Below are 19,163 nucleotides of genomic sequence, written 5' to 3' on the forward strand. Positions count from 1 at the left end.
GCTTCGGTTTTTCCTGCGGTGTAACTTTAGGGGGGTTAGGCTTGCCCTTTTTCGGGGCCGGAGGTACAGTATTAATAACAAAAATAGAAGGGTTAGAACAATCCTCCCATTCTTTCGGCCCTTTAGGCTTTTTCATGTCGATCATCAATACATTTCTGCACTCGTACTCCATCTTGGCTCTTTGTGCCTCCTCGTATTTGAACAACTCGCTCTCTATCTTGTAGGTGGACTTGCTAGCATTGTCGTTAAGCGTGATTTCTCCCCTACCTACATCAATAAGCACTTTGCTCTTGGCGAGAAAATCTCTTCCGAGGATTAGTTGCACATTTTTATCAACTTTCATGTCAAGTACAATGAAATCAGCGGGAAATGAAATCATCTACTTTTACCAACACATCCTCGATCATGCCCACCGCTTTAATTGTGGAGTTATCGGCGAACCTAATCATGCAGTTTGCCTTCATAAGTGGCCCGATATTGAGCTTTTCGTAGTATTTGAGTGGCATGATGTTGATGCTAGCTCCAAGATCACACAGTGCCTTGTCTACTTTTCCTTGGCCGATTGAACACTTGATAATGAACTGGCCAGGATCTCTCTGCTTTACTGTTTTCTCCCGTTGAATGATCTCACTGCAATGAAGAGGCAACTTAAGATCAGCCTTTGTAGGCTTCTTCTTTCGCATCACGGCCTCCCTAAGTAGTTTCGCATACCTAGGTATTTCCTGCAATGATTCAACGAGAGGAATGTTAATGTGCACCTTGCAGTACATATTCAAAAAGTGCTTGAACTATTCTTCAAGCTTAAACTTCCTCTTTGGCTGGAATAGGAGTACAATCCCATTGTGACGCACGAGAGCATCCTTGGGCGCGGGAGTTTCTGCTGGCACGGTAGCGGCCCGCTGCGAAGCTTGCAGCGGTGCGCTGGGCGTCGGGCAGACTCCGGTTTGAGCCCCAGAGGTGCTTTTTTTCTGCTTCGCGACCCACTTTTTGTTAATGTCTGCAACTCGCGCTGCTGCCTTCTTGTCCTCCTCTAACTTTTGTTGGACTTGGTCCATCTGATTTTTGATTGAGGTGACAGCAGTTGTGAGCGTGTTTATTCCAGCCTCGAGGTTGTTCAACCTTGCTTCCAAGACTCCAATCTTGGTGTCGTTGGTCTTTCTATCTTTACTCGCATTCAATCCTGCAGGGGGCTGCAAGAAATTATTGTTAGAGTACGAAAGGTTGGGATGAGGACGGTTCCCATTATAATTATTGTAATTACCACCCCCATGATTAGGGCGATAATTATTGTTGTTAAAGGATCTGTTGGGACTGCCTCCTTGTTGCACATAGTTGACATCCTCAATGGGAGCGGCTTCAGCGTCGGGTTTGGTGATTGCGATAATGGAGGTCGGTGGAATCGGATCTTCTCTCCTCGATGTATCCATCTGATTCACCCTTACCTTTAGCTCCGCCAACTCCTTCACCAAGGAGCTCTCCTCGTCTGCCTCTACTACTGCAACTCTCCTCGTTTGATGCCTCTCTTTTGACCACCCGCAACTATTTGTGGCAAATTCCTCTATCACCGCCATAGCCTCTGCTCCGCTCTTCCTTAGGAATCCTTTGTTCCCCCATGAATCCAACATAGCGCAAATTTGCTTGTTAAAGCTATTATATAAAATGCCTACCTGCTGGTCCACGGTGAAACCATGGTTGGGGCACTTGCGGAGTAATCCTTTGAAACGAGCAACGGCCACATAAAGAGGCTCGTTTGGGCGCTGGATGAACTGGAAGATTTCACTCTTCAGCTTCAATATGGTGCCCGGCGGGTAATACTTGTCGAGGAAAGCAGCCACTATGTCCTTCCACGTGGATACTTGCTCTGTAGGTAGACATTCAAACCATTCCTTAGCAAAATTTGTAAGGTGATACACTCGGAATTTGCACGGTTTTAAGGCCATTATTTGGCCCGTTTTTAAGGTCAAAGTTGCATTACATGTCCATTATTTGCATATTTTATCTATTTTGGTATTTTGACATGTTTTGTGAGAAATGTGCATATTTGAGCCTAAAAAGGGAGTAAAAACGCGAAGTAGGAAATCTGGAGCTTCTCCGGCGACCGCCGCAACACTTCTGGCGACCGCCGGCGCTTAGCGGAGACAAAGACACGCCAGGCGACCGCCGGGAAGTGCGTGGCGACTGCCACAAGGAGTCAGAAGCTACTTGACTGCGCGCGGCGACCGCCGGCCAAGGTGCGGCGGCCCGCTACAAAAACGCGGCGCATGACATCTGTCTTAAAACTCAATTTTCCGGCGATCCTGAAATCCGGTCGGAGTGTTCTACACACCATTCTCTTCGTCTTGAAAAGAGCTTCAAGAAGATTCAAGAATCAACTCAATCAGAGTTGCCTGGAGAGAGTTATGGCCGTTCTACCAAAGTCGCGCAAAGCTGCCAGCTGCAGTATAGGCGGAAATTTGAAGAAGGAAAGAAGATATTACCTTGTGAAGCCAAATCTTTTCCTTCTACTATGGGGAACGAAAATTACATATTTCCTAATGCTTGGAGGACACTTATTACCAAATTTAAATCCTTCTAAAGCCTATATATACCCCATAACCTCATTCATAGAATTCAACCCTTCCTTAGCCCCCAAAAGGGGAGCTTTCATAGCTCCTCCTCCAACCCTAATCTTTCATCATCTTTTTGCCAATTACTTCCATAGCATAAATTTGAGAGTTCTTCATTGTGCAAGGGGTTGGAGAAAGAAGCAAGAACATCAAGAACGACAAGGATTCAACCTACGGGTTTTATTTGCTTTAGTTTTATGTTCCAATTGTTTTCACTCCAATCTATGTTTTTAGCTTATTCAATTATGTCTAACTATATTCATAGGATTCTTTGGATGTGTTAGTAACGACTTTGGTTATATAAATTCCGTTTTCTATTTAATATCCGTTTTGTTTTTACTTTGTTTCTTCCCTAAGTTAATCTTGATGCTTCATGATTGAGTGACACAATCGTGTATGATTTAATATAACTTGCTTCATAACTGTGACAGAGTTCTAGCGAGTTAGGTCCACTTAGTAGACGCTACAGTTAGCTTCCCTTAAAACGGCACTTGTTAATTGAGAGTGGGGATTTTTCAAGGGTCTTAGGAGCTTTATGGAGTTACGTGTTAGGATTGACAACCCTAATTTTTTAATCAACGTTTGCATCGCATGAGCATAAGCTAGGTGACTCGTTCTATCAAAGTAATAACTGTGCTAGGGTATTGTAGTTGGAATTTGTATAACCATAACTGTGAACGCACATCCATGGAATTCTCTTATCTCTCATATTTTATCTTTGTGATTTAATTGCATTTAGTTGTTTGATTGCTTTTAATTGTTTTTACTTTCAAAAACCCAAAACTTCTCTTGTTTCTCTAGATAGTCTTTGACGCTTAGTACATAATAGCCAGTTGCAACTATATTCCCCGTGTTCGATATCCGGTACTGACCTTTAGCTATACTAGATCTACCCTGTATACTTGCAGGTATTTTTAGTGCTAATAAAAAGTGCATCAAGTTTTTGGCGTCGATGTCGGGGAATATTTTTGCTTTAAGCTGATATTGTAGAAAGGTTGATTATACTAATTTAGAGTGTAATATTATATAATTTTATTTTTCTTTTTATTTTTTTAGGTACTTGAGGAGAGCAAGCAGCAACAATGGATGCGTTTCAATATTAGAGACAGCCGACATGGGCATACACCACCAATGATGAATCCGAGCAAAGGTGTCGTCGACTTGAATTCATAATACAAGAACTTGGAAGACATAGATAAGAGAGTCTACAACAAGGGAGAGATATTCGAATGGAAAACACGATGAAGTCCATGGAGAAGAAATTCAAAGAGATGAGTGAAGTACTCGAAAATATGAAAAAGAGGATCACTGAGGCGATACTCCCATGTTTTGAAGAAAAACCAATCATTGAAGAGGAAAAGGAGGAACAGCCCCGCACCAATTGGGAGGAACTGTTAGAAATTTGCATCATCGAGGTACAAGAAAATAGGAAGGTGGCCAATCAGAGGTTGATGAATTTGGAAAAAAACACCGACCTTTTAGAGCAAGGATTCGCAAGTCTTGTCGCACAAGTGGGGGAATTGGAATACAATGTGGGGAATCTGGCCACTGCAATAGGGAGTAAAGAAAAAGAGAAGGAACAAACTGACCCCTCGCCCGCCGTTGATCATCCTCAGCGGCCCGCTGCACATCTTCACAGCGGTCCGCCGGGAACTTCACAGCCATCCGAGGCCGATACGGACATAGATGCAGAGCAGCCGTTGCACCACTTTGCGGCGGTCCGCCGCCTGAAAGTCAGTCCCCAGAGTCGCAAGTTCCTAACGCCTACACCATGACCATGCCTTCCCATGAGGTTGAAGAAGATGAGACAAATAAAACTGTGGTTAATTCTTTCAAACCCTCTCTCTCTATAATGTTAATTCCTTTTATTGCTGACAAAGCTGATTTTGGTGAAGATTCACAATTAAGTCATGCATGGAGGAAAAGTTGGAGCAAAACCGAGAAATCCAAGTTCAAGCTAAGAAGTTGTCCGAAATATCTGAGGTACGATTTGTGTGGGTTCAATCTTTTCAGTTCATTGTCACATTTTGTGTTTGCACAATCTTCTGCTGCAGCACTTGATAAGCTCCGTAGAGCATGGGTGAGGTATAAAGTCCAATGTTGATAGCTTTCTTGTTTTTAGTAGTTTCTAGTTTTATTTTTATTTTCGCTTTGTTTTAAAATTTTCGTTTTATTTTTATTTTTCGTTTTAAAAAAAAATCTTTTTCTTTGAGTTTATTTTCATTTTTCTCTGAAAAAAAAAGAATCTGGAGCAGGGTTGGCGGTTGCCGCGTTAGTTGTGGCGGCCCGCCGAAAGAAGAACAGTAAGGACAGGCCATCCACGGCGGTCCGCTAAACTGCAGTCAGCGACCGCCGCAGCGTGTTAGACGCGAGACTCTCACATAAGGTATGTTTCTTCTTTCCTTCTTTCATTCTTTTTCTTTCTAACCCTAGCATCCACTTTCTCCCCTCTCTTTAAATTCTATTTCTCCACATTATTCACACACCCACACTCCAAATTCACATCACTCAATTAAGTTCTTTGGATTCTACCGAATTGTTCTTGTGCTCAATTGTCAACCAACGCAAGGTATGTTCTTCTTATAATTTCTGAGCTTTGATCTTGAATACTTTCATTGGATGACTTTGTTGTTGGTATATATTTTGGTAGTTTACCATGGAGTTTGATGGGGGATGATATTCTTTTGATAATTTGTTGGTGAATTTGTGAGTTGGATTTTTTGGGTGTGCTTGAATTAGCTTCTTGTCGTGGATGAAATTTGAATTCCTCGTTGTTTTGATTGTTGATACGCATAGTTCATGTTCATAGCATTGTGAGGCTATTTTATCTTGCATGACTTGTGTATATTCTTGAGATTATATTGTTTTGCATGTTCTTGGTCTATGGTTGAAAATTCTTGCAAATTATTGGGGGATAGAGATCTTGATGGGGGATGATTTTTGAATCAAGGTGGATTACTTGGTCTTGCATGTGATTATGTTTACACCTTGATTTGGTTCAAGTTTGGGGGATTGCCAAATACTATGTGTTGTATCCTACTATAATTTTCTTCATTCTATGCTCACATTGCGAATTTGTAGGTACAAAGGCATCCCAAAGGAATCCTCACGATGGGGGATAACATGAGCTTCAAAGAACGTCAAGCTAAAGACGAAAAATAAGCGCTTGTTGGGAGGCAACCCAACCATTTATTTCCAGTTTTTGAGTATCTTTTGGTTTTTGTTTGTTTTGTTTTCTGCTTTGAAAAAAAAAAAATTCGCAAGTTCTGACCCTTACGTGGCGACCACTGCAAGCGCTGCGGCGGTCAGCCACCTGCTCGCTGGAACAATCTGACGATGTCCGGCGACCGCCGGACAGGACGCGCGGCGGCCCGCCACCTGAGCACGTTTCCAGCCGTGATTTTTCGAATTTTTCAAATTTTCGCCCCGTCAACCTCTCTGATACGCTCGGATTTTGCACTATTTTAAGGCCATTATTTGGTCCGTTTTTTATGTCAAAGTCACTCTACACGTCCATCATTTGCATATTTTGTCTATTTTGGTATTTTGACGTGTTTTGTGAGAAATGTGCATAAATGAGCCGAAAAAGGGAGCCAAAACGCCAAGTTTGGGAATCTGGAGTCAGACGGCGACCGGCAACCGCCGCGGATGTGTGCGGCGACCGCCGGCGCCCGGTGGGCAGATCAATGCAGCGGTCCGCCTCGGAAAAACGTGCTTGGAATAGAAGTCTCGTCCGGCGAGCGCCGGAAGATGTGCGGCGGTCCGCCGCCGAGGGAACAGACTGGACTCCAACGCAAAGCGACCGCCGGCCAAGGTGCGGCGGCCCGCCGGAAAAAGGCGGCGAATACGAGAAGCCCTAGATTTGCGCCCAGCTTTTACCATATTTTGGAGATTTTTTTCCTTCTACAACAAGGCATGGCCTTTCCCTATAAATAAGGCCTCAAGCTTCATCAAAAAGAGAGAACTTCTAATTGCAAAATACTTCATAGAGATCAAGACCTAGAGTACTTCATTGGTGCAAGGAGTTGGAGAAGGATTTCAAGAACAACAAGGATTCAACCCACGGGTTTTATTTGCTTTAGTTTTATGTTCAAATTGTCTTCCCTTCAATCTATGTTTTTAGCTTATTCAATTATGTGTAACTAAACTCATAGGATTCTAGGGATGTGTTAGTAACGACAAATTCCTTTTTCTATTTAATATCCGTTTTGTTTTTACTTTGTTTCTTCCCTAAGTAGTTTTGATGCTGCATGATTGAGTGACACAATCGTGTATGATTTAATATAACTTGCTTCATAAATGTGACAGAGTTCTAGCGAGTTAGATTCACTTAGTAGACACTACAGTTAGCTTCCCTTAAAAAGGCACTGTTAATTGAGAGTGGGGACTTTTCAAGGGTCTTAGGAGCTTTTTGGAGTTACGTGTTAGGATTGACAACCCTAATTTTGTAATCAACGTTTGCATCGCATGAGCATAAGCTAGGTGACTCGTCCTTTCAAAGTATAAATTGTGCTAGGGTATAGCAGTTGGAATTTTGTATAACCATAACTGTGAACACACATCCCTATGATTCCCTTATCTCTATTGTCTTCCTCTTGATTTATCTGCTTTTAGTTGATCTATGCTCTTATTGTTTTTCAGTTTTTCAAAAGTTTTCAAAACCCAATTGTTTTTCCAAATAGTAATTGAGTCTTAGTAGAGGATAGACACTTTGTGTTCGTCTTCCCCGAGTTCGATATCCGATACTAACCTTTAACTATACTAGATCTACCCTGTATACTTGCAAGTATTTTTAGTGCTAATAAAAAGTGCATCATCTACGCGAAATTTTTCAAGGTATATTTTCTTTTTAGTAGTCCACTCACGTCCCTACCGACTCTACAAACTTATTTTACACTTTATTGTAAATAAGTTTGGGGGGATGAAGTGGTGGACCGTGAGTTTAGGTTTTTGTTTTAGGGTTTTCTTTTTGCTTTAAGTTTTTTTTTTTTTTTTTTCAAAACCCCGTAGGAGAATCTTGTTGTTTAAAATGTTTTCTTTGAATCCATGTCGTGAACTTAACATGAAGAACTTAGAAACACGCATGCTTAGGGACACACTTTAGATCGAGTTGTCGATGATATTACATTCCATCTATGTTTAAGTGTGGCTTAACGTTTTGATTTGATGGTTTGGTGAAAATGTGCATAATTAGTGAATTGCTTGTTCGCCTTAAATCATGCTTATACCTTGTGAGGATTTGAGCCTATTATTTCATTCTTGTGTGATTTATCTGCATTCATGTATATGTCTCTAGAACTTGCTCCTAGTCTTGCCTAAGTTTACATAGTGTTTAAGTTGATTTAGGAGGATGATAGGCCATCTTTTCTAGCCTACTTTTATCCAAAATTTTGACCCTCTCAAAAATTCAAAATTTTTCCCTTTGGAGCCAATTTTGAGCCTTTAAGCCTTTTGTTTGGAAGCCAACATAATGGGGATAATTCCTTGGGTTAGTTAGTTTTTGCTATCTTATTTTGTAAAGGAATTGGAGAGAAAAGGAGAAAGTATAAAAAGTAGTGTGCTTAATGTAATGAAAAGTACAAGTTGTGAAATTGAGAAAAATTCCACATATGTGCTTGATCTTAGAAAAGAAGGGATGTAGAAGAAAAAAAAAGAAAAGAAAAAGTGTGAAAGGTTGTGAAAAGAAAAGAAAAGAAAATCGAAGGATTGGAAAGTGAGTTGAAGAAGAAAAATAAATAAAGTGTTAAAAGTGTCTTGGGTTTAGAAAAGTGGAGTTATCTTTACTCTACTTGGGATATTTTTATTTTAGTCACTTTTAGCCAAATATTCCTCACCTACCAAAGAGCCTACATTACAACCAAAGATAAAGACCTTTCGGACTTTTGAAGCTTAATCACATTTAGTAGAGGAGGGATTAGACTTTGAGCAAGCCTATGGTAAACTTTGCATGATGCATGATTTGAGTGCTTATATACACATTACATTTATTATACACTTTGAGAGTGAGAGAACACTTCCCATCTTTGGAAGTTTGCCACATGTGAGTGCGTGAATGACTGTGACAGAGTTCTAGCGAGTTAGGTCCACTTAGTAGACGCTACAGTTAGCTTCATAACTGTGAATAACTTGCTTCATAACTGTGACAGAGTTCTAGCGAGTTAGGTCCACTTAGTAGACGCTACAGTTAGCTTCCCTTAAAACGGCACTGTTAATTGAGAGTGGGGACTTTTCAAGGGTCTTAGGAGCTTTATGGAGTTACGTGTTAGGATTGACAACCCTAATTTTGTAATCAACATTTGCATCGCATGAGCATAAGCTAGGTGACTCGTTCTATCAAAGTAATAACTGTGCTAGGGTATTGTAGTTGGAATTTGTATAACCATAACTGTGAACGCACATCCATGGAATTCTCTTATCTCTCATATTTTATCTTTGTGATTTAATTGCATTTAGTTGTTTGATTGCTTTTAATTGTTTTTACTTTCAAAAACCCAAAACTTCTCTTGTTTCTCTAGATAGTATTTGACACTTAGTACATAATAGCCAGTTGCAAATATATTCCCCGTGTTCGATATCCGGTACTGACCTTTAGCTATACTAGATCTACCCTGTATACTTGCAGGTATTTTTAGTGTTAATAAAAAGTGCATCATAAGGGAAAAGGGAAAGAGGCGTACCCTAATGGCATCGTCGTCGACGCCATTTAACTTGAGGGTGTTAGCAATCTCCACGAACCTAGAGAGGTGGCGGTTTGCATCTTCCGTGGACCTTCCTGCAAAAGGATGCTGCTCAGCCCTTTGAATTAGGGGTATGCGCAGCTTAAAATTATTAGCATCAACCCGAGGGCCCTCGGGAAACGTGAGAATGTTTCTGTGGTTAAACATCTGCATGACAGGGACCATCTCCCTGTTTTTCTTTTCCTGTACCTCTAGAGCGAGCTTCTCATCCATCAAGAGTTTCACTTGGGTCTGTAACATCTCCAGCTCGGTTCTGTTGTCTTCGTCTGCCATTGCTAGTCGTCCTCTTCTTATTATCCTACATGTCCTTTCAAGTTTGAGATCGAGCGGCTCTAGGCTGTCCTTCCCACAGCGCGTTCGCGTAAACTACCTGAAAGAGACAGAAATAAAATAAAAATTAAAACTCAAAATAAAAATTGAAAGCAAGAAAATCCAAAGTAGTAAAATCGTCCATTGGAAGATATCAATCACAAAGTGATATTATTCCCCGGCAACGACGCCAAAAACTTGATGCACTTTTTATTAGCACTAAAAATACCTGCAAGTATAACATGGTAGATCTAGTATAGCTAAAGGTCAGTACCGGATTGTCGAACAAGTGGAATAAGATCACCGACTGGCTACCTTCTACTAAGCCTCTTTTACTATTTGGAGAACCAGAGAGTTTTTGAAAACTTTTGAAAACAAATAAACTGAAAGCAGTAAATCACCGATTGCTACAAGACTAGAGAGAAAATATATGAGATAAGAGAATTCCGGGGATGTGCGTTCTCACAATTATGGTTATACAAATTCCAACTACAATACCCTAGCACAGTTTATACTTCGATAGAACGAGTCACACTAGTTATGCCCATGCGGTACAAGCGTAGATTACTAACACTATAGTTATCAATCCTAGATTCGTAACTCCTAAAAGCTCCTAAGACCTTTGAAAAGTCCTCACTCTCAATTAACAGTGTTGTGTTAAGGGAAGCTAATTGTAGTGTCTATTATGTGGATCTAACTCGCCAACCTCCTCTCACGATTATGTAGCAAGTTATATTAAATCAGCATCGAATGTGTCACTCAAACATGCAGTATTACGGAACAACTTAAGGAAGAAACGAAGTAAAAACAAAACGGATATTAAATAGAAAACGGAATTGTATAAACCAATAAGAGTTACTAACACATCCCTAGAATCCTATGAATTTAGTTACACATGATAGGATAATATAAAAACATAGTTTGAAGGGAAAACAATGTAAAAATAAGAACTAAAGCGATAAAACCCAAAGGTAGAATCCTGTAGCCTTGATCTTCGCTTGAATTCGTCTTCAACCTCTTGCACAGCGAAGACCTCTCAAATATTATGCTCTAGAATTGTGAGGCAAAAGAGTGTGTAAAAGTGTACATGAATGAAGAGGTTGAGGGGGTATATATAGGGAGAAATTCGAATCCTATGGATATAAGGAAAAGGTTGGCTAATTTTGGTAAAATCTGGAGAAAATCTAGGTCAAAACGTGCGCTGAGTTTTCACAGCGGACCGCTGCACCTTGGTCAGCGGTCGATGTGCGTTGCCCGTAGCTTCTGCCCATTTGTGTAGCGGTCGCTGCAAATTAGTCCAGTGGCTTCGGGACCTTCTCGAGCGGTCACTGCGCACTGACCGCTGGGCGTCTTCAGATTTTTAGCACAACTTTCTCCGGAGCGGACCGCTTCAGACGTAGCAGTCGTTATGGGCCAGCGGTCGCTGCGACACACGCAGCGGGCCGCTCGGCGTCTTGAATGCTCCAGACTTCCATCTTCGACTTTTTCCTATCTTTTTAGCTCAAATATGCACAATTCTTACAAAACATGTCAAAACACCAAAATAGATAAAACATGTAAAATACGGACATGGATTGCGATCTAGACATTAAAAACAAACCAAATAAGGGCCCTAAAACAGTGCAAAATCCGAGCGTATCAGATATTCGGTACTGACATTTGGCTATACTAGATATACTCTGTATACTTGCAGGTTTATTTAGTGCTAAAAAATAGTGCATCAATCCAACATTGACAACAACTCTTACTCAACAACCAAGATCCTTTTATGAATAAAACAATAGCTCAATACTTGAAAAAAGAACAATGCTAAACTTGTGCTCTTTCCTTTTTTTTTCTCGCATGAGTGGGTAAGAAATACTATGAAGGCGTAGCAAACCTCTTGCAGTTCGAGGAAGCATAAAAACACAAATATATTATGTGGGATTTATTTAATGGACATATCGACATTGGGCTCAGCTTAATTGAATTAGGCATCCGACTCAAATATTATGTGATGGCCCTAACCCTCTGTGACCCATTACTTACCTAGGGCTTCATCGATGGCAGCCACATGTGTACTCCACCCGGATTACGCTCCTTGGCCATTGGATACAGTCTGTGTTTGTTGTGTGAGTGTTAAGTGGGTGACAATTTAGGGTTAAGTGAATCTAAACGATTCACTCTCACTCTCTCTCTCGCTCTCTCTCACTTGTGATTAGGATTTCTACTTTTCTCGCTTCTCTCTAGAACTTCTCTCTCTCTCTTGTAATCATCTCCGGTCATCTCTTCCAGCCATTCCTTCTCTTCTATTAGTGAGTTTGAACGGAATAATCTCAAGCTGAAGCAACCTCTGGGTTGTTTTGCGAGTTCCCCGACACCTGGTTACACTTTTGTGTTTGACCTGGTAAGTTGGATAAAGAAACATATTCCACGATCGAACTACCAAAATAGAATAATCCATTAAATTAAGTTCTAACTTATTTAATTTTTTATTCAAAAAGCTAGGACTTTGTGATTCTTATAGTTTTAATATATTGAAATTCCATCCAATAAAACATAAGAATTATCACTTATGAATTTGAATTCCAAGGTATTCTTGTATTCTTTAATTTCATTTTTGAATCTAATTAAGAATTAAAGAATTTCTCATTCGAAGGGAAGTAGACTACCCAAGAATTCCGCATTTCATTTAAGTCGAAATTGAATATGAGATTTCTTCGGTCCTTTTGGTGAGATCTGATAGATCCTTGTGTTCTTGAGACGTCTGTGCAAATTCGTTATGAGTGCGGTGACATCCTAGTGTTGAGAAGGTCGTGGTGTGTGATAATCGGTAAAACCCTAGGATTTCTAGTTCAGGCTATCCTACGGTGTTCATCATGTGACTGTCGATTGAGATTGAAGAGGTTCTTGGCCCGGTGCAGTTGTTGTGCAACCTGAGCCATATATTCCTAATCTTATGTTTTCTTAATTGTTACTGTGTTTTGTAGATTAAAGATCTGTTGTTCTCGTACTACTAACGGTTTACTTAGTGTGCATGTGATATAAGTTGGACGACTTGGACTTGAGTCGGTGAAGACTTAAGTGTAGTCAGTGTTCCAATTGTATCATGTACCGGTAATTGTGTATTCATTTCGTATCTTGGTCTGTTGTTTTGAGAGGTTGATTATCTCAACTTAATAGTATAAACGAGGTCTCAGTAAATAGTTAATACACAGTGATCTGATCCCTACATATTCGATTGAAAGACATGAAACGATTGTTGTATATGGTACATGAAGACGCTTGTTGTATCTGGTACATGAAGACACTTGTTTCACCAAGAAATCTGCGACGACATTCACCTCCCAATATATATGCTCCACCTGATATACATATGTATCCATAATTTTATTAATTCGCACGACTCATTGTAGTTCCTCTTAACGCTAGTGTCTTCTTGGTTTCTTCGGTAATACTTTATTTCTATCATGATACACATTCAATTCTTCAATAAACCAATGGCGACAACTTCTTTTCATGATATTTCCATTTTCTCTATATTCCTTCATACCAGCTTTTATAGGAGTGTTTTTAAAAAACAAAAAGCGTTATATTTCATAGATCCAAATGCGAAAAACGCATATATGCGTTTTTTTGATGAGAAACGCTTTCATGCAAATCGTTGAGGCAAATTGTGTATTTCTACAATTTGAAGTTTTGGAAAGCAGTTTGTTGATGCCAAAGACCATCTCCAGCTATACTCCAACGAAATGGGCTTCCAACTATTTTTAAGAAGATGTGCTTCAGCTATACTCCAACGAAATGGGCTTCCAACTATTTTTAAGAAGATGAGCGAAGCACGGTGTAGAGTTTGCAAGAACAGAAGTATAAGTGAAATGAAGTTACCAAAGCCATTTCACGCACTATTATCTTCAATAATAGGAATAAACCAAAATTCTTTCCATCTCAGATGAAATAAATTATGACTAAATTAAACCATGTCTCACAAAATGTTTCTTACGTTGAGCAGATGCTGATGAATAGTAATACTATTGCTTCCTTCCCCTTCCTCTCCTTGGTGCCTGTGCTTCAACTTGTTCTTTTCCACCACCTTCAGATATGTCGGCTGGAAACAGAGACATAATTATCAAATTATTCTAAGTGAGAATGAATGGAAACAGACAACAATAAGATGTGGCAAATTTTACTACAACCTCTTGCTTGCACACCGTATTACCGTTTACAGCGGTCCATCTAAAGTAAGACATTGTATATATAAATAAGAATACAAATCGCAATTAACACCGAAAGTAATTGGTTTAGTTAACTAGTAGTAGTTCATATTCGTAGCAGCTCTTCAGAAAAGTAAAGAGATTAGTGAGAAAGGAGTCTAATTATACTTTTCAATCAGGAACAAGTGAGATTTTTTTATATTGGGGTTTTTATCATTTTTATTAGCCCGAAAAAAAAACAAAATATTAAGACATACTCTCCAACACAAACACAAACACAAACACAACTAAGAAACTAAAACACTCTCCAATAGTTTATCCCAAAACGTTGTTCTTTATCCAAAATCTTGCAAATAATCACAGTACGAACACATTCCAAAATGAAACCCAAAATGGATCACATTATCTTGTACATTCCACAAAAACATTTTTTACTGGAGTAGAGCACAAAATATTAAACGTAGCAGAAGTTCTGGCACAAAAATCTTCCACCTGAAGTGGACTATCAAAGACCTAAGTTTTACCTTTACCTAATGAATGGTGTCATCCTCAACCTTGATTCCATATTTCTATGTGGCATTTTCCATGAAAATCGACAGTAATTTTTAAAAATTAATTCTATTTATTTATTTATAGGTACTATAATCATGTTATTTGCTAATGCTGAAGGGCTATAGAGAAGAAATTACCATCCCAAGATCTGCAAAGCACATGTCTAAGAAATTTTGAACATCATTACCTTCCTATCACCACAATATTATCGGATCATAGATTCATAATAGCCTATAAATAAAAAAAACAACTGACAGCAGGGAGTTCCTATAAAATAAAATAATAAAATAATGGAGTACAAAAGATGAAGGAGATGCCTACAGACTATTCCATAAAAGAGTTACCTTAGCAATGACCGTGGCCACATTAGGTAGGGTTATATCGTTGCTTGATGATTAAATTAGTGGGTAATTATTTGAAGTTAATTGGTGGTTACATCAAGCGCTTATTGTAAATTTTATCTTTATTTCCTTAGTAGTATATATGTGTCCCTTGAGGTTTGAAAGAATGGAATCTATTGAGAGTAGTTTAAGGACGGTAATTTTACCGTACAGCCTTGTAAGAGGATTATCATTAATCATTTCGGTTCATATTCAATATTCTGTCATATTTCAGTTCGTGTGTTTCCTTAATCATGGCTGCTGAGCGATATGCTACTTATGCTGACAATTGACAGTTTATCAAGAGTATACGATCCATCAGCCTTTCACTCCATATGATAGGGAGATAGCAATTCATTCTATCACACTCTCAGAAGGAACGTACAATTCCTGGTTAGGTGACCGGGACCTGTGTACCTTTTTAATGGATAATAATGTAAAGCTACTAACTTAATTTCCTATGATCCAATCTTAACTCTGACACTACCTCTGAATCCATAACCTACCTAAATTGCATACATTTCCTGTCCTGGATTATTAACTTACATTACAGATATAATGGGCGCACCTACACCCAGAATTTATATTAACCATGTAAAGCTACTAAAATAATCTTAACTCTCTCACCTCATAATCTACATTAACTGTGTATATTTTCTGTCCTGAATTATTAACTCAATTTGCAGGTATAATGAACTCACCTACATTTTAAAAAAAACAATCGACAGCGGGAAGTTCCTATATAAGAAAATAATAAAATAATACTCCCTCCGTCTCATGCTACTCACACTATTTTTTTGGGTCGTAAATTAAGGATTGACCGATTGAGTAATTAGTGTAATTAAATTAGTATTTCAAGTCTAATAAGGGACATTTAATAAAGTAACACTTAATTAACTCTAATATCTTAATTAAATATTCTAATTCTTACTTAGAAAAGTTCATTAATGCAAGTAGTTTGGGACGGGCCAAAAAAGAAAAATGCAAATAGCATGGGATGGAGGTAGTACAAAAGATGAAGAGATGCCTACAGACTATTCCACAAAAGAATTAAGTAGTAATGATCATGGCAACATAATTCATTCTATCACACACTCTCAGAAGGCACATACACTTGCTGATTAGGAGAGACCCTCTGTGCCGTTTTAATGGAATAATCATGTAAAGCTACTAACATAATTTCCAATCTTAACTCTACTAACATCACCTCTGAATTCATAATCTACATAAATTACGTATACTTTCTGTCCTGAATTATTAACTTACGTTACAGGTATAATGAACACACCTAAACTCAGAATTTATATTAACCCTAATCCCTAGATAAAGGCAGCTAGATTACAGAGAATAATGAGCCAAGACATTACCATCAGGTCCCCGAGCCATCAAAGTAAAGAAGATGTTATTGAACTTCTCCATCTTCTTTGCATCCTGTGCTTGGTCTGTCTTAAATTTGATACACTGAAAGAAAAGAAATAAAGAAGTTACTGATCGTCGTCCTTGACATAGATTTTCACATTCCACTCAGTAAGTTTTAATCTTACAATTGTCGCAACAAATACAAGTAGCCAGCCATATTCAGCTAAATTCTAAAATCTCAAGCATCTTCAAGATTATATATATAACAAATCTATCAAGTGCAAGGTAGGCTAATTTAGATATGAATTATGATAATCATGAATAAGAAAGAGCTTTCACCTTCTGGATGGTTAAAAGTATATATTAAGGGGAAATCTAGACAAAAAAAAAAAAAGAATCCACACAGAATGATACTGCACTCCAAATAACACCACAATCATCTTGCCCTATTAGTGTAAAAATCTAGTGCTCGTAAATGGAAACTTGAGTGCAACAAAAAAACATGCCAAGCTACTAAGAAGATTGAACACCTGTAAAAGGACCCTTAAATAATAAATATACCTTAATCAAATAAGATAGCAGTAGCACTCATAAAATGAAAGCAACTAATACTCTTCCATCCCTATGATGACTGAACAGTGAACACTGCCCTATCAGCATGATTGATTCATGCTAACTCCTACTGGAATTTCATGAAATGAGCCAACACAATTTTGCATGCTGCATCTGAGGTTTACCTAACCCTGTCAGGGGACACTTCAAGTATGGACTGTGCATAGAAAGTGTCCAAACTGGTACAGGCATATTAGTTAAAGCTGAAGGCTCATCCATTATGAGGGTCAGCATATCGAATGTTTGTAGTAAATTACTGGATCACAAGATGATTATAAATTCCATGTAAGATATGGGATTGCATGTTCCAAGAAATAGGTCTGCCTGAGGATCAGAAGCCAGCTTAAATTTTAAAGCAAATGGTAATTTACTTGATCATCTGATTTTTTAAATCTATATATACTTCACCTACGAAATAGGTGTGTCTAACAGTCTAAGCACCAGAGCGCACTTACAGTTTAATAAGTGATTACAATCTACACAGTACATATTGAATCACATCCAAATAACCAGAAGGCCAGTCCCATTTTAAAGGAAAGTTCAAAGATCTATATAGCAACTAGATTTTAACTTCCCAAGGACATAGCTAAACATATTTGAAGATCTTCTAAAATTTAAACCCGAAATCTGCCAAGCTGTTGAAGTTGTGCTTTCTCTTAAGGATATAAGTGTGGCATAATTGCAAAGTAATGCTGCTAAAGCTTATCCATTATAACCTACAGCTATAAGAACTTCCCCAAACACCTTAATCAATGAATACATCTTCAAGAATAAATTCATCACTCACAGAAATAGACAGCATATGATATCTCTGGCATGAAAATTTTCTCATCATTCGTTTCACTTTGAATTCAAAATTCGATTAACAGTTGTAAGATTCGCTAACACCAAATATCCGAAAACAAACATAAATGTTAAAGTATTCAGAAATTTGACCTCTCTATCATCGGTGACTTTGAGCACCAATTTTCCATCACAATGCCTGTATTTCATGGCATAACGAGTCTGTGGCAGCCAGTAAAGGATATCTATCCGTCAGTTAGATTTTATGGAATACAAATGATATGAGTGCAATATAGTTGAGGTGAAGAGAAATACTTTTTCGGGATCGGATCGAAACAATTGGACGGACTTTTCCACAAAATCGTCCCAAGATTCAATGTAAACCATGATCAGAAAAGTGAGAATTCAGCTTCTTTCACTCTGCGTGTGCGATTAGGGTTTGCAAAACCCAGACTGGGTCGAACGGATCGGTCGCCGGGAGAACTATGCGAGGTTTTGGGGAGTTTACAGCGCCACGACGACGACGTCGTTTTGTTATTACTTAAACCCATCTGCAAAAATGGAAAAAAAGTCCTAAATCAGAGTAATTACTTTAATTTGAAAATCAGTAGTTAGACTGTTAGAGCATCCCATCTGTACCCGGACCCACTTCTCCTTTCTCTAAGTCACGAGCACAACACACACCCACTTCTCCTTTCTCTAAGGCACGAGTACAACACACTTTTTCACAAGGACAAGTTTAAGGATCTCATCCTTCTATTATTCAATTTAAATACTTTAATTACTAAAAACATTTCTACAATATAAAAATACATTAAAATATAAAAATTACATAATTAAATCCTAAAAAATAAAAATTACATAATTAAAATCCTAAGAAATAAAAATACATAATTAAAATCCTAGGAAAAAAATTTGTGGAAATTTTTTTTATTGAAGTGGGGGTATTTATAGATAAAAATGTGAATTTTGGGGAAAAATTGAAAAATAAATTAAAAATGTGTAGAAAACGGATACTCCCCGTCCCCTAAATTTTGACACACTTTGACCTCGGCACAGGTTTTAAGAAATGTAATGGAAAGTGAGTTGAAAAGGTTGGTGGGATGGGTCCTACTTTTAAAGTATTAGTTTTATAATAAAATGTGAGTAGAATGAGTTAGTGGAATATGGGGTCCACTACCAAAAATGGTAAAAAGTGAAATGTTGCAAAATTTGGGGGACGGACCGAAATAGTAAACTGTGTCAAAATTTGGGGGCGGAGGGAGTATAATTTATTGGAAAGTAGGAAAATATTTTTTTTATTTAAAAACAATTTTAAAAAAAAATGAAATTGCCAACGGCTTGCCGCCACGTCAGCTCAGTGGCACGGATGTACTCTTATTATCAAGCAGTTCCCTGCTGTCAGCACGGACGGCGTCCATCTTACGGACAACCGCTGCAGATGCATTTAATGAGGATTTTTAGCATGTCAATGGAGTACTATTATTTTTGTTTTATTATTTATTTCATCAAAAACAACTTTTGATTTAGTTTTTCTTCTTTATTGCCAAAGAGATAAATACAAAATAATTATAGACTTTAAGTTGTAAATGGAATGTAATACTAATAATTTAAAAGTAATCAAACTAAAAA

At 38.3% G+C, this 19,163-nt stretch overlaps 2 protein-coding genes across 2 annotated transcripts; both read right to left on the bottom strand.

Moving 5' to 3' along the window:
- Window positions 1–359: 359 nt before the first annotated feature.
- Window positions 360–1,940, bottom strand: LOC125197628. Its single transcript, XM_048096327.1, has 2 exons — window positions 834–1,940; window positions 360–722 (listed from the first exon to the last, which is right to left on the bottom strand). The coding sequence occupies exons 1-2, from the start codon at window positions 1,938–1,940 to the stop codon at window positions 360–362; spliced, it is 1,470 nt and encodes a 489-aa protein (XP_047952284.1).
- Window positions 1,941–13,515: 11,575 nt separating this feature from the next.
- On the bottom strand, window positions 13,516–18,072 carry LOC125213785 (signal recognition particle 9 kDa protein-like). Its single transcript, XM_048114524.1, has 4 exons — window positions 17,847–18,072; window positions 17,685–17,753; window positions 16,145–16,238; window positions 13,516–13,739 (listed from the first exon to the last, which is right to left on the bottom strand). Exons 1-4 carry the CDS (start codon window positions 17,916–17,918, stop codon window positions 13,663–13,665), a joined length of 312 nt encoding a protein of 103 aa, XP_047970481.1. The 5' UTR covers window positions 17,919–18,072; the 3' UTR covers window positions 13,516–13,662.
- Window positions 18,073–19,163: the final 1,091 nt, after the last annotated feature.

The sequence above is a fragment of the Salvia hispanica genome, chromosome 1, assembly GCF_023119035.1.
Source record: "Salvia hispanica cultivar TCC Black 2014 chromosome 1, UniMelb_Shisp_WGS_1.0, whole genome shotgun sequence".
Taxonomy (NCBI): domain Eukaryota; kingdom Viridiplantae; phylum Streptophyta; class Magnoliopsida; order Lamiales; family Lamiaceae; genus Salvia; species Salvia hispanica.